The sequence below is a fragment of the Lepidochelys kempii genome, chromosome 12, assembly GCF_965140265.1.
Source record: "Lepidochelys kempii isolate rLepKem1 chromosome 12, rLepKem1.hap2, whole genome shotgun sequence".
Lineage (NCBI taxonomy): Eukaryota > Metazoa > Chordata > Testudines > Cheloniidae > Lepidochelys > Lepidochelys kempii.
The window spans coordinates 23,926,538-23,941,078 of record NC_133267.1 but is presented as its reverse complement, the minus strand read 5'-3'; the positions used below and the strand labels follow the sequence as shown (position 1 = coordinate 23,941,078).

At 38.2% G+C, this 14,541-nt stretch overlaps 1 protein-coding gene across 4 annotated transcripts in view; it reads left to right on the top strand.

Moving 5' to 3' along the window:
* Nucleotides 1–14,541, top strand: part of PEPD (peptidase D) — a 221,485-nt gene that overhangs the window by 163,188 nt on the left and 43,756 nt on the right. For all 4 annotated transcript variants that reach the window (XM_073307882.1, XM_073307881.1, XM_073307880.1 and 1 more), the window contains one exon: nucleotides 6,737–6,885. In XM_073307882.1, the coding sequence (XP_073163983.1) occupies nucleotides 6,737–6,885 (149 nt within the window). The remainder of the gene's footprint in view (nucleotides 1–6,736; nucleotides 6,886–14,541) is intronic.

The following is a 14,541-nucleotide window of genomic DNA, read 5'->3' as shown; positions in this document are numbered from 1 at the left end:
TCTAGAATGCATGCTATTGGAGTACAACACTAAAGAACATGGCGCCTTTTTACTGAGAACAATATTAATAATCACATCAAACAATTTCTCCATCTGCCAACACTTTTATGTATATGCTGTCTAGTTTGTTACTGTTTAGAAATGAGCCTGAACCATAAATATAAGATCCAACTTCAGCAATGTTGAGGGTTTTACTGATCTTGGGTTTTGGTTTGGGCTCACATGTAATTACCATTTTGTGAAATAATAGTAAAATTGCCTGTCTTTACTCTGAGTTGTGGGAATGGCTTCTCTTCTACAACTTTAATTCTTTAATTCAAATGTGGAATATATTTTTAAATATAAAATGTTTATTGAAGTGTATAATCTAGAAAATATCATGTGTTCATATATATACACACATGCACAGAATAATTTAATGATTAGCTATGCGAGAATTTTCTAAATAACATGAGCCTATATCCTCACAGCTGAATCTTCCAAACAGGAGTTTAATTTCTAATGCTCAGATCCTACAAATGGCTCCACATGGGTGGACCCTTGCATCTAGGCAAAGCAACATTGACTTCAGTGAGGTCCTGCATGGACACACAAGTTTGCCCACACAGAGCATGGATTTAAAGTCTGATTTATGCATTTAGACTGTAAACTCATTGGGGTACAGCAAGTGGAGAATTAGTAGGACTGACTTTTTTTTAAATGAGCAGTTGATTTTTAGTCAGACTATGGAAAATCTTGTGCCTCTTATCTTTTGTTAAAACCTATTTAACCTGGTTTTTGTATATATTTGTACAGTGCCTGGCACAATGGAGTCCTCATCCTGATTGGTCTTTGGACACTACTGTAATATAGCATTAAGTAGTAATTATGACTGTTCAGTTTTAACCCATTATATTAAAGTTAAATTATAATTCGTTTATTAATTGGAGATACAAAATATTAATTGGCTTAGCCACAAGGCACTTTAGGACACAAGGTATAGCCATCTAGTTATCTCAGAAGTGAGGGTCTCAAAATAGTCCTATGTGAGCTAGAGAATTGGGCTATTTATATTCTGATTCAGTGTTTTAAGTTGACTTATAAAATGTGACAGGGTCAGGCCAGATGGCTACAGGAGAGTGATAGAAGGCAGATATATTAACCCCAGGTTGAGTAGGTCCCTTTTCTCTGGGTAAGGCAACAGGGAAGGTTCCAGAACTATCAGGAACTTTCTGGAAACAATTAAGACAGACAGGCTGATTAGAACACCTGCAGCCAATCAAGAAGCTGCTAGAATCAATTAAGGCTGGCTAATAAGGGCACCTGAGTTTAAAAAGGAGCTCACTTCAGTTTGTGGCATGCGTGTGAGGAGCTGGGAGCAAGAGGCACTAGGAGCTGAGAGTGAGAACGTGTACGGCTGGAGGACTGAGGAGTACGAGCATTATCAGACACCAGGAGGCAGGTCCTATGGTGAGGATAAAGAAGGTGTTGGGAGGAGGCCATGAGGAAGTAGCTCAGGGAGTTGTAGCTGTCACGCAGCTGTTCCAGGAGGCACTCTAGACAGGTGGATTCCACAGGGCCCGGGGCTGGAATCCGGAGTAGAGGGGGGGCCCGGGTTCCCCTCAAACCTCCCAACTCCTGGTCAGACACAGGAGGAGTTGACCTGGACTGTGGGTTCACGAAAACAGCCAAAGTGAGGGCTGCCGTGAATCTCCGAGGCGAGGAAATCCGCCAATAAGCGCAAGACCCATCAAGGTAGAGGAGGAACTTTGTCACAAAAGAAAAAATAAATGGGGTGTTTGTTCATGAGTTTGTTACATAAAGACAACCTCCAAGTAAGTTTGGTTGTATAATTCTGCTTGTTTCTTAAAAACCTCCTAGGCAAGTGGAGAACTTGTAGGATTATGACATTTTAATCTTAAATTTCTTTTTTAAAAATAAACAATTGATTTGTAGTCAGATTATTGAAAATCTCATCTCTTATTTTTCATTAAAATCTATTTAATGTAAACGCATCCCAAACTGTTGGCAGGAGAGATCTTTGTTAATCATTCAGCACTCCCATTTTTTTTTTCAATTAACAGCTGAGCTCTTGCTTCGTTTCTGTGGGCCTCTATTGGGGACCATTAGCGGAAACAGTGAAAATAAGGTCTGATATTTCTAGGGTTAAAAAACAAACAGAAAACAAACTTAAACGCATACATCATAAAGAATCAAAGGGAACGCGCCATTTTTTCCTTTGAATATTACCCACTAATAGTTATTTTCCACTAAAAATGGCAAAACTTACTTTGTCTTCTGTAGGACCAGAATTGTTGCCTTGTAGAATGCAAACCAAAACACACAATCTGTCATATGTTATGAATTTCAGTATAGATGTTAATAGTTGGATTATGATTGGTACTAACTCATACTGTAGTTATTTCACTATAACCTAACCGCAAGATTTGAGACCCTGGCAAATATATACTTGCTTTCCATATTTGATATCAATCTCAGTGGGTATGTAATGTCTTCCCACACAGTACTTGTTTATTCCCTTCTGATAAGCTGGTGTGACCTCTTTGGTCATTTGGGTGTTTTGAAATAGGCCTTATCTGGTATCACTAGTATCCTCTTTCTATAAATTATTTTTATTACAGCTTTTGTTATAGGGGGTGGGGAGAAGGTTTGAAACACTGTTGGACACGTTTGTCCTAAAGAGATGTTAATGTGTTAACAGTGATACTAGGCTTTTAAGAGGTAAAGAATCATATAGTCACAAAAGAATGGAACAGATTTCAGTCAAATAATGTATTAAGTTATTACAAAGTAAGTTATTTACATTATGAATATTAAAATAAATATCCTCCTTTACAGCAACTTTCATAGAACTAAAATATCAAAGCACAAACTTTAATTTATGTCAGTGGCTACTAGTACAAATATGTTTAACTTGATTTATAGTTGTAGAGCCTATGTGGTTATAGCTAGCCAGAAGCCCCCTAGTGGAGATGCAGCATAAGTCAGCAAAAAGAAATTAGTACAGCTCATAAAGCTTATGCTCAAATAAATTGGTTAGTGTCTAAGGTGCCACAAGTACTCCTTTTCTTTTTGCGAATACAGACTAACACGGCTGTTACTCTGAAACCTGACATAAGTCAGCAGGAGTTCTTTGGCCAAGATATCAGCTACACCATATCCCTGAACAACATTATATAAGCCAACAGCGTACTCCTCTATCGGCGTAGTTGCATCTAGTGGTTTTGCCAGCAAAGCATTGTCAACTAGGGGATGTAATTTTTTTCGTGCTCCTAGGCAACATAGCTATGCCAGCAAAACTTTGTAGTATAGACTAACCTGAGGTGAGTGTCTCTCAAAAATGTTGGCTGAATATCTTACCCAAAATCCGAGAGAGACCTTTATGCATGCCTTTTAAGAAGCACATGTTGCTTGAGAGCTAAGGGATCAATAGAATTTGTTTATAATGTAGTAGTAACTCCGGATGAAATCCTGGCCCCATTGAAATCAATGGAAATGTTGCCATTGACTTTAATGGGGCCAGGATTTCACCCTCAGAGTGTACATTAATGATTTTTAATAAGTACATTTGCCACCTAAAAGATTCATATTTATTTCTGGCAAATTTACTTAGTTGATTCTGATTTTAATTTAATATGTTCAAATGTTTGTTTTTTCTTTTGTTTGGTGGTATCAGGGCTCAATCTATTTCATGATCACAAAATCAAGCATTTTGGCAGGGGAATGACTTCTAAGGCAAATGGCTTGTGCTCCAGAAGCCCTGCTTCCATTTAAAAACAAGTTTTTAATAGTTATGGTTGCAAAGATAACCTCAAAAATGTGAACTAAGTGTCCCTCCTGAGCCTTCATAGCTCCTGAAAGAATGGATAATAGATGGTAACGGCCCCATTCACCTGTCCCTTGGCCTCTAGTATTGTATCCCTGGAATGTGACATTTTTCCAAGATACAACAAAATTAAGCATTTATTGCAGTAGACAGGCATCCAGTATTTTGTTTTATCTCCCTGCCCTGCTGAGACCTGCCTGCAAGTGGCCTCTTCTGTAACTTTCTCCACAAAGGAGAATTTAAATTACAGTGCATTCTCCTTTCACTTGTTCGATAGAACCAGATGGGAAGGGGTCATGGAGCCAGGAATGCAGGCTAGGCAGCTAGGCTGCCTAGAGGATAAAGCAGCAGCCAAGGAATGAGGAGCTGAAAAGACGAATCACTGAGCCTACTATAATTTCCCCTCTTCCCCAACATGTGGTGAACACAGCTCAAAAAACCACCCAGCATCAAAAATAATCATTGCTGAAAATAATCACTGACAACGATTACATGACTGTGAGTCATAATCATATATGTTTGGGGTGGAATGGAATTGGAATGAAGGTTATTCTGTTTCATGGAGATACTATCAATTGACAATGCTGCAGATTTTAAAGGTACTTGCTAGAGAGTCCAGTCCCATTGTCCCTGTGGAATATACAGGGCTTTGGCTATTATAGAAGGAGATGCTATAGACACTTATCAAGTGTCTAAAACTTGAAGCGCAAAGGGTGAATGTTGGTTGAAACTAGAGGTGTTCCTCTTTGATTGCATAATAATAAAATGAACTTACATATTCCTCTTTATACCAAGGTTCCTCACAGCTTTGTAAATTAAAGTGATTTTGAGTTTTAAAACAGAAAGGGGGGAAAAAAGCAAAATGGGACAAATGTGTTTTGTTTAATTGACTGCACTATGAACGGCTGGGGAAAGAGAATTCAGTAACTTTACACACAATAGCTAAAAGCTCTAAAATCCATATTGTTTGAGATAGTAATTGTTGCCTAGGAGCAGTGAGAAGACCTATATCGGCAGATATCCGACTGTGGCTCATTACATGGGAAATGAGGAGATAATTCAAGTGCTAAGGGTCAACACCATACAAAGTCTTATATTGATTGTGGGAGAGCACCCATTACATGTATGATGATTGGGGGTGATAAGCCTTTCTGCTGAATTTTGAGTTTGCTGACACTGAGGCAGTGCCTTATCAGAAAGGCTTGTATCTGCACAGTATTGCAAGTGTGTAATCTGGCTGTCACAAGGACACAGAGTACCACTTAGAAATCAGCAAGAATGATGGCAGCTAAGTTGTAGTCCTACAATGGTAAACGTTTGATTCATATGTCGAATAAATATATTTCTCAAAGGGCAGGGCAAGGTTTATTGCCCCAGTAAAACTTCCTATTATGTGTTTTCTGTCTTTGATGCAGAAAGATGTATTAAATGATTCACCTCAACATGCAGATAATGTGTTTCTTAAAGTCCTATTGGACAAGTTTGTCATAAAGTGACATGAATGTTCAGAGCAGTGGCACTCAAACTTTAACAGAGAAACTGAGTTTAAACAAAAAATAGATTTTGACAATTAGATGCACATGGCCACGGTTTAATTAACAATACTCTATTAAGTTTTGGGGCTGGCCTCCCTGGAACGCCCTTGCTTCTTTTCACTGAGATACAAGTAGATGTTTCTTCATCTGAAAAATTGGTCATATGGGCAGTCACAGATCCACAGGATCAATACTACACTCTAGCTTTTAAACAGTCTCTGGGAGGAATCCCTTCAGTAATACAAACCTCAAAGGGTCTCATTTTTCCTTCAAGGTAGGCCATGCAGCCTCACCTCCTCCAGGACCAAGTCTCTGGGCACAAACACTTCTGCTTCACACTGTGAGCTATGCTCAGCAAGTCCAGATGAGAGACTCATGGTCAGATAGATTTACATTCTTTAGGGACCAATGTACCTCATCAAGTATTTTCAGAGACACCAGGCAACATTTCTAAAGCAACAGGATTTAGTAGTCAACTGAAACACAGCATCAGAATTCCTTAGGTTAGCACAGAGAAATAAGCATTAAGACATAGACCATTTTGCCAAGCCAGAGCAATCCACCAGCCAAGCTGTAATGGATTCTATTTCAGGCTGTGTTCTTCTCTGACCCCTTTGTCAGTCCCAGGTGAGAGCAGCTAGCCTCTTCCAGAAGCCCCCTCTTTATACCCTGCTTGTCACCACTCAGTCCTTTTGTTCGAGCTGGTCTCTGTTCAGCTACCCTGCTGAGAGGTGAAGGGAAAACCTCCTTCCTCTTGGTCATTGATTGTAGGTTGGCATGATCTGGTCATTGGGGCTTCCCATTGTCTCTTTCGAATTCTGCATTGATATGGGTTGGTTTCAGCAGTTCCAGACAGTTCCTTAGCAACCCATTCATTGCATTCCAGACAGCAAGGCAGGAACACACCCTCATGTCTTCTGTGATGCCATGAGAGCCCTTCTCTACCCCCACCCCACTGGATAGCATTGCAAAGTACAGCAGGAAACTGAAGTGCACACAGGATTCGTAAAAAAATCTCAAAAAAATCCCATTTTGTCAGAGGAGCTATAATTTGAGAGACTGCCGTGGATGCCTGCTACTCTTAAATCTTTTTCTAAAGGAACTGCCTTTATCCCTATTCATTCTTTTTACCCTGTGCTGAAATTCCCAGCAAGGGTGCTTGTTCATCATGTTCTCTGTGATGTGGATACCTGCCTACAAGGAAATACTGTGAAATTACCAACTCGTTTCACTTAGGTCACAGAACAGTGCTTTTGGGTCGTGATAATTTTGGCCTAATCTGGTTTAAATAAAGTCAGGAATGTAAAAAAAAAGTGTGTTTATTCTACTACTACTCTGGCATTTCATTTTTCACATTTTCCCCCTTTCTTTTCAGCTTGTTTGACATGGGAGGAGAATATTACTGCTATGCTTCTGACATTACCTGCACTTTTCCAGCAAATGGAAAGTTCACTCCTGACCAGAGGGCCATCTATGAAGCAGTGCTTAAGTCATCTCGTGCTGTAATGAAAGCAATCAAACCAGGTAAAAGATTACTATATGTCAACAGAAATTGATAAGCTTAATGGGAGCATTCAGGCTGTCAAAACAATGATGCTGAGACTCAAAGTGTTGGAAGAAGCAAGAAACTGATCACCAGATCATAGTTTAATAACAATAAAATTGTATGATGAGAGTCCTATTGCTAGGTTTAAATGGCTGTTAGTGGAACATAGAAATGGCCGTATATATTGCTCATCCAGCCCAGTATTTTCAGGACATAACATACGATGAGAAATTTCTGTCTTAGTTAATATTCATTTTTCTCTGAATACCTTAAAGGTGGCGGTGGTGGTGGTTATGTCAATTTGTAAATTGGCAACATTTTGTGGGGATTTTAGTGATGATTGCAAGGTTCAAAACTGGGCAATACATAAGTTTATTTCAGGCATTTAGTTTTTTAGTTTCCGTGTTACTTAAATAGAAAACTTTTGCTGAAAAAGTGAGTGAATATGTATTGGGGAATATACTTAATTATCTTGGAGGGCATCAGAAAACAGACTATGGAATACTATGCATTGTGTCCTTAAATTACATGTGAGCCGGTTCATCTAGCGAATTGTACGTTTTCTTAGTTGAAGCATCTACATGGAGTAATTGCAGAAAACACTGCAGTGAAAATCTTGTTTTTTGTCATTCTGTTTTCATTCAGTTTAGCAAATAAATGCTTTTAGAACTAAATGCTTTTAAAGCTAACTGTTGTGGTGAGCTTGAATATTTCAATGGTGAAGGTACTTGAACATTTCTAAGTATTAGTAATAGACTAGCTTTAGCTTAATTCACAAAGTACATTTCTCCTTTAATATTACCTTACCAGCTTTCAACCACCAGACCTTAGGAAGCTTTTTAGTTTGCCAGTTAGAACATGTTATTTCCATGTTATACAAGCTGGCTGCACATATAAGTGCTGCACATCCAGATAGGATTTTATTGTTCCACTTCAAGCTAAGATTATCTGGATCTGAAGTCTAGATATTTGCCAGTTTAATAATAATGTACAGGCTCCATCATCTATCTAATTTTTCCCCTCAAAGTCCTGGTTCCTCCAGTCTTCTTATTTTTCTCTACATTTTATTGCAAGCTTTAATTGTTTCATTTAATATGTATTGATAAAGTTGATTTCTAGTATGTTGCTTATTAGTTTTGGGAGTTGAAACCTAAAGCAATGTTATGTTCATAATAATATAGAGATTTTCTAAATTAACTTACCCATTTACTTTAACAAGGTCACAAAATTAAGTTATAATTTCTGAAACTACTTGCCAGGTTCTCAGCTAGCTTTGTGAATGTACCAAGCCCCTAAACAGCCTTCCAGATGAATTATTTTAAATTTTAATATTACTAATCAGATATTTGGCATCAGATCTTTACTGTTCTTTCTGAAAACACCATGTTGCTTTTAGCTTCTTGTCTAGTTGGAATATTGGTGCAAATATATTTATTGTACGTTCTTGAGGTTGGTAATCACAAACAGTGGCACATAAAGCAGGTTGAATTCATATGCTGCAGACTGGTTTTGATGTTGCTGCCAATATGCACCATAGTATTATGATGCATCCATGTAACTGTGATCATGGGAAGTGTCCATGAAAATACAAAATCTTCCACTGTAGAGACAAAACCCTTTGGGAGTTCGTAGGGCTGTTGCACCCTACCTCCTCAGCAGCCTCTGAACCCTTTTCCCTGAGCAGTAAACATGAAGGAAGCTCTGAGAGCAGAACCTCGTGGGTTTCTTTACCCTTTTTTCCCTTCCTATGTATTCTTCCTTGGCCACATTATGTTCCTAATAATCTTTACTGCTGAAAATGATGTGGGAGCATGTCATAAAGGTGGTTAAGTGAAAAGAATTTGCAGAAGCGCTGATTACCTGTGTTCTGCATGAAAGCTAGAGCTGTTGAAAAATGAAAACCTGTTTTGATTAAAATGTTGAAGTTTCCATTTTGAAGTATACAGAACAGACTGACATTTTTCTTTTATTCAGTTTTTAAATTTTAAAAATATCAAAAACATTATTGAAATTGTTATTGAAAGTTTTCATTTGCCCAACCCTACTTTTGACTTGAGGAGAGAGAGGATGGTGTGAGTGGGAGACCTGACTTTGTTTTTGAGGATTTTTCACCAAAAACTTTTTTTCCAAATAAAAACCCATTTTTACCAAAGAAACTTCCCTTAAAATTATTTTGACCAGTCCTAATAAAAACTCTTGTTGACTACAGTTTGATCAAATAATTTCAATAAAATCATAGAGGAGGAATGAAAATGTTAGAAACCAGAGTGAGGGAAAGAACTGTGATCTTTATAATATTTTGAAATAAAAGAAATGATCTCCTCTCTGCCTAAGAAAATAAAGCAGTATAGTTCTGCCTACTAGGAAACAAGACGCAAAAAACCTGTCAATTCAAGTGTCTTTTAAATATAGCCAGGCTCCAGCATATTTCAATCAGCCTTTTTAGCCTCCTGAAAGTCCTTTGTTCATTCCACTTCTACTTTTTTTTTTCTACCTCCATTTCCAAGTGTTACTCACTATGCAAAGAAAACCGTACAATTATAAACCCCTAATGTGGCAGGCTCCAGAAAAAGAATTTGCACACACAACAAAAATCAGCAGCTACTTTTTTTATAGAAAATAATATTTCTCTCCAATTGTAGAACTGGGTTCTTGGTTAATTTTGCTTGCTGGCATATGGTCATGTAGGACTTTGAGTAGCCTTTTCAGAAAGTTAGAGATGCCAGTAAAGAACTATTTTCAGAATATGAAATATATATCTATAGCTAGGGCTTCTAGATACTATGATAATAAAAATAAGAGGTTATTACTATATAAAGATATGAAATAAATGCTCTTTTTGGTTACATCATGTCATCTTCATGGGGAATACATGCTGCTAAAGAAAGCTAGCTCCGTTAATTGATGTGCACAGGATTTTTACACGTACAGTTTAGGAATTAACTTTTGAAACTTTGGCTCTCAAATGAGGCTAGTGATATCTCTGAAAGTTGATTTTGCTTCTGTTTGTTTCTATTGAATCTAATTTCTATTAAAGAATAACTTCAGAAGGCTCCCAAAGTTTCAGATTCTATTATAGCAAAGCATTAATTTGACTCTGTTCTCTGTATGGGTCAAAATACATATAATTCAGAAGTTTGCATATCCTAGCTTCCAATCCAAAAACAAAACAGAAAAAATCCCTGTGGGTTGCAAATACTATGTTCTGCAAATTGAGAAACCATCACGATGGAATTGTAACTCAAGTGCAACAGCAATTATGCCACAAAACTGATTTGTAGGAAAAGGCATATTCAATTCTATTGCACAAGCAGCAACTTTGGAACCACTAGACTATAGCTGTGTTACCAATTAAAAAAAAAGTTTGACCGCGTTGTTGATTAAAAATGAAAGTTTGAAGAATAGTAATTGTAGGGAAAAGATGCAAAAAGGGATGTTTGCATGTGATTAGAGCAGACATTTGTATCAATTTTCTTGATAGGTTAATGATAAAATATTTCAAAAATAGCAATGGAAAGAAACTGCATTTCTACTTATGTTGTATTCTTAATGTTTCATAACCATCTCAGCTAAATCTATGGAAAAAATCAGAAGGGAAATATGGGGACAGATATATATAAAGTACTGAAATTTACATAATTTAATGATATGATTCATCAGCTATTCGCTTCAAATATCTGTGTCTCGAATGCAAATCTTAATACGCATACAAACATATATATACAGATACATGATCACATACAATTTTTGCCACAGACCCCTGCCTCATTAAGTGAACATTATGGATAGTGCTCACTTAATGAACAGCTATTATATATATTTTTATCCTCATTGTTAAGTGTATAGCCGCATGCCTTATTTGCTGCACCTGCTCTGAAGACAGAATTATTAATTTCCTCATGGGCTTTTCAGTGGTGCTCATCACTATAATATCTAAGTGCTCAGAAATATTAACTAGTTTATTTTCAGAACATCCCTTTGGGTGAAGGGGTATTATCATCCCCGGTTTACAGATGGGGAACTGAGGCAGAGAGATTAAAGTCAAAAGTATCCATTAATTTTGGGTTTGAGATGCCTAAGACATGATTTTTCAGAGTACTCTTGTCACCTTTGCATTTGAATCAGACAGCTTCCTCCACACCAAAAGCACAGGAGAAAGTCTCGCCCAGCTTACAGTTCCAATGTCTAGACACAGACCTGGCCTCACCCTCTGCAGACCAGAGCAGCAATTGCAGAAGAAGTTGGAGAGGGCTGGGGGATGCATGTTGCCAGGGCTGGCATTAGGAGGCAGCAAGCAAGACAATTGCCTGGGGCCCTACGAAGCTAAGTTACAACACATCTACAGAGTCACTGTGGGTAAATGTAATGCAAATATTACAGTAATCTCTAAAAGTGGAAATAAATCACACTAAAGCAGCGGTTTGCAAACTGGGGGGCACACTCTCCTAGGGGAGCACAGAGGAAAGTTTTTGGGGTGGAGCAGAGACACAGGTGGCTCGGGCTTCAGCTTTGGCCCTAGGCAGCAGGGCCCACTCCTTAGTTTCTGCCCTGGGCCCCAGCAAGTCTAACAGTGGCCCTGCTCATTGCAAATGGAATCTTCAGGGAATTTAGCTGCATGCTCTTTCAAGTCTCAACTGAGCATGCGCAAGCTGCAATTTTCTCAAAGGCTTTTAAATTGGCTAAATTTGGGCAGATTTTCAGAACAGCAAAAGGCCATTCCTAACAAAAAGACCAGCTCGTGCCACATTTCAAGTCCTTGCTCCAATGCTCCACTAGAGCTTCTCAAAGAAAGGTCTCCAGAATTTTTAACAAGGACAAAACATATTTTTCTCTAGCCTCATTCTCAGAAATGACTGAGACACTTTGACTGAAATTTCAAAATAAATAAATAGAATAAAATAAAATAAAAAGCTGGAGGCAGTCACCCAGGATATAAAATTTTAACCCAAATAATTAAGCTTTGGCAAAGTTATAAGCAACTGAATGCAAGGTTTTAAAGTGGGAAGTTTCAGGAAAGCATAATCATGGGCAGTGCTAAGAGCCCCAATAGACGCAAAGAACTAGTATCCTAATAAAATATCTTCTCACACAAACACAAAATATGAGTACTCTCAAATAGGTGGTTTCTGCCTCCAAAACTAATGAAGATATATGCATGTTTAAATGGATATTTATAATTATTATTGCGGACGATACCAAGCTGGGAGGGGTTGCAAGTGCTTTGGAGGATAGGATTAAAATTCAAAATGATCCGGACAAATTGGAGAAATGGTCTGAAGTAAATGGGATTAAATTCAGTAAGGATAAATGCAAAGTACTCCACTTAGGAAGGAACAGTCAGTTGCACACATACAAAATGGGAAATGACTGCCTAGGAAGGAGTACTGCGAAAAGGAATATGGGGTTCATAGTGGACCACAAACTAAATATGAGTAAACACTATAACACTGTCGCAAAAAAAGCGAACATAATTCTGGAATGTATTAGCAGGAGTGTTGTAAGCAAGACACAAGAAGTAATTCTTCCACTCTGATTAGGCCTCAACTGGAATATTGTGTCCAGTTCTGAGCACCACAATTCAGGAAGGAGGTGGAAAAATTGGAGAGAGTCCAGAGAAGAGCAACAAAAATAACTAAAGGTCTAGAAAACATGACCTATGAGGGAAGATTGAAAAAATTGAGTTTATTTAGTGTGGAAAAGAAAAGACTGAGGACATGATAACAGTTTTCAAGTACATAAAAGTTTGTTACAAGGAGGAGGAAGAAAAATTGTTTTTCTTAACCTCTGAAGATAGGACAAGAAGCAATGGGCTTAAATTGCAGCAAGGAAGGTTTAGGTTGGACATTAAGAAAACCACCCTGACAGTTAGGAAGTTTAAGCACTGGAATAAATTGCCTAGGGAGGCTGTGGAATCTCCAGCTTGGGAGATTTTTAAGGGCAGGTTAGACAAACACCTGTCAGGAATGGTCTAGATAATTAGTCCTGCCACAGTGCAGGGGGGCTGGACTAGATGACCTCTCAAGGTCCTTCCAGTTCTATGATTCATTGTTTGGTTAGGCCCAGTTTTAGCAAGGTGCTTACACAAGCGTGGGACCGCTGAGTTCAGTGATTCGTGTGGTTAAATGTCAGCACATGCTTATATACCTTGATGAATCAGGGCATTAGTGTGGATCCCATACAAATATCCATAGCTTTTGCAGCCGCTTTCTTGGATTTGTAAACTAGTTTTACTATACGTTGGGGTTTTTTTAGGATAGGGGTTAGACTCTCTACATTTCAGCAACCAGTAAAACTCTTCATCAAAAATTGGAGGGAGTTATTAAATAGTGAGGTCTGCATTCTCTTTGCCCTCACCCATTAACTTAAAATATTCAGAGAATTCTTGTAAATAATTATGATCTCACAACAGGACTGGTCTTCTGACACCATTTTGAAATCCCAGTTTAATGAAGAGATATGAATATAAGGAAAATATGACCTGTGTATACAAATAAAAATGTTACCCATTAGTAATGAAAACAAGAAAACTGTGTAGACAGCATGGTCTGTTGCTTAGTGCCAAGGGACTATAGTTGTGTTTCTCTAGCACTGATTTGCTATGTAACCTTTTGCAGGCCACTTCACCTCTCTGTGCTTCAGTTTTTCTGTGTAAGAGATGGGTTCATACTTACCCAGCTTTGAAAAGCCCTTTACCATCCTCATGTGAATACTGTTACATAAGGCTAGTAATGTTCCAGTAATAGCCCACCCCACAGTAGCAAGACTGCTGAAAACTGTGGTATTTGGGCAATTACTGTAAAATAGTCCAGGGGTTCTCAAACTTCATTGCACCACAACTCCCTTCTGACAACAAAAATTACTACATGACCCCAGGAGGGAGGACCAAAGCCTGAGCCTGCCTCAGCCCTGCTGCCCCGGGTGTGAGGGCCAAAGCCCAAGGGCTTCAACCCAAGGTGGAGGGCCTGTAACCTGAGCCACACCAGTTAAGGCTGAAGCCCTCAGGCTTTGGCTCTGAGCGATGGGGCTTGGGCTTCAGTCCTAGGCCCCAGCAATCTAACGCCAGCTCTGGCAACCTCATTAAAACGGGGTTGTGACCCACTGTTTGAGAACCGCTGGAATGGTCTATTTTATAAGGTTATAACAAATGATAGTGTTGCTATGCCACCACCATTGTTTCAGGTGACTTATAAAGGTATTTACCGGGTCATTATAATGAGTATTTAGAAGACATCAATAAATACACATATACAAGCTAAATCCTAATTCTTGAGGACATAGTGCTGGTGACATTACATCTTTTAAATGTATTATTGCTTTAGACACCAGGTTGATAGATGGAAACTTTTTATTTCCTTTATTCAAACTTAGGTCCTTGAAACTACTTGGAATTAATGTTCTAGATAATAAGAGATTTACAGTGCACCTTCCATTGTTCTCCTGTTTAAGTTAAATACTCTACGATCCTTAATTTGTAGGCCCTACATCTATTCTTTACAGTGAGATACAGTCACATTCCAAGCTTTATTTTTAAATTTATGGACATTTTCAAAAATGACTACTCTGTTTTGTTCAGTCGCTCTCTAGTTCTTGATTTCATTTTCCCAGGTATACATCATATTATATGAAGAGAATTA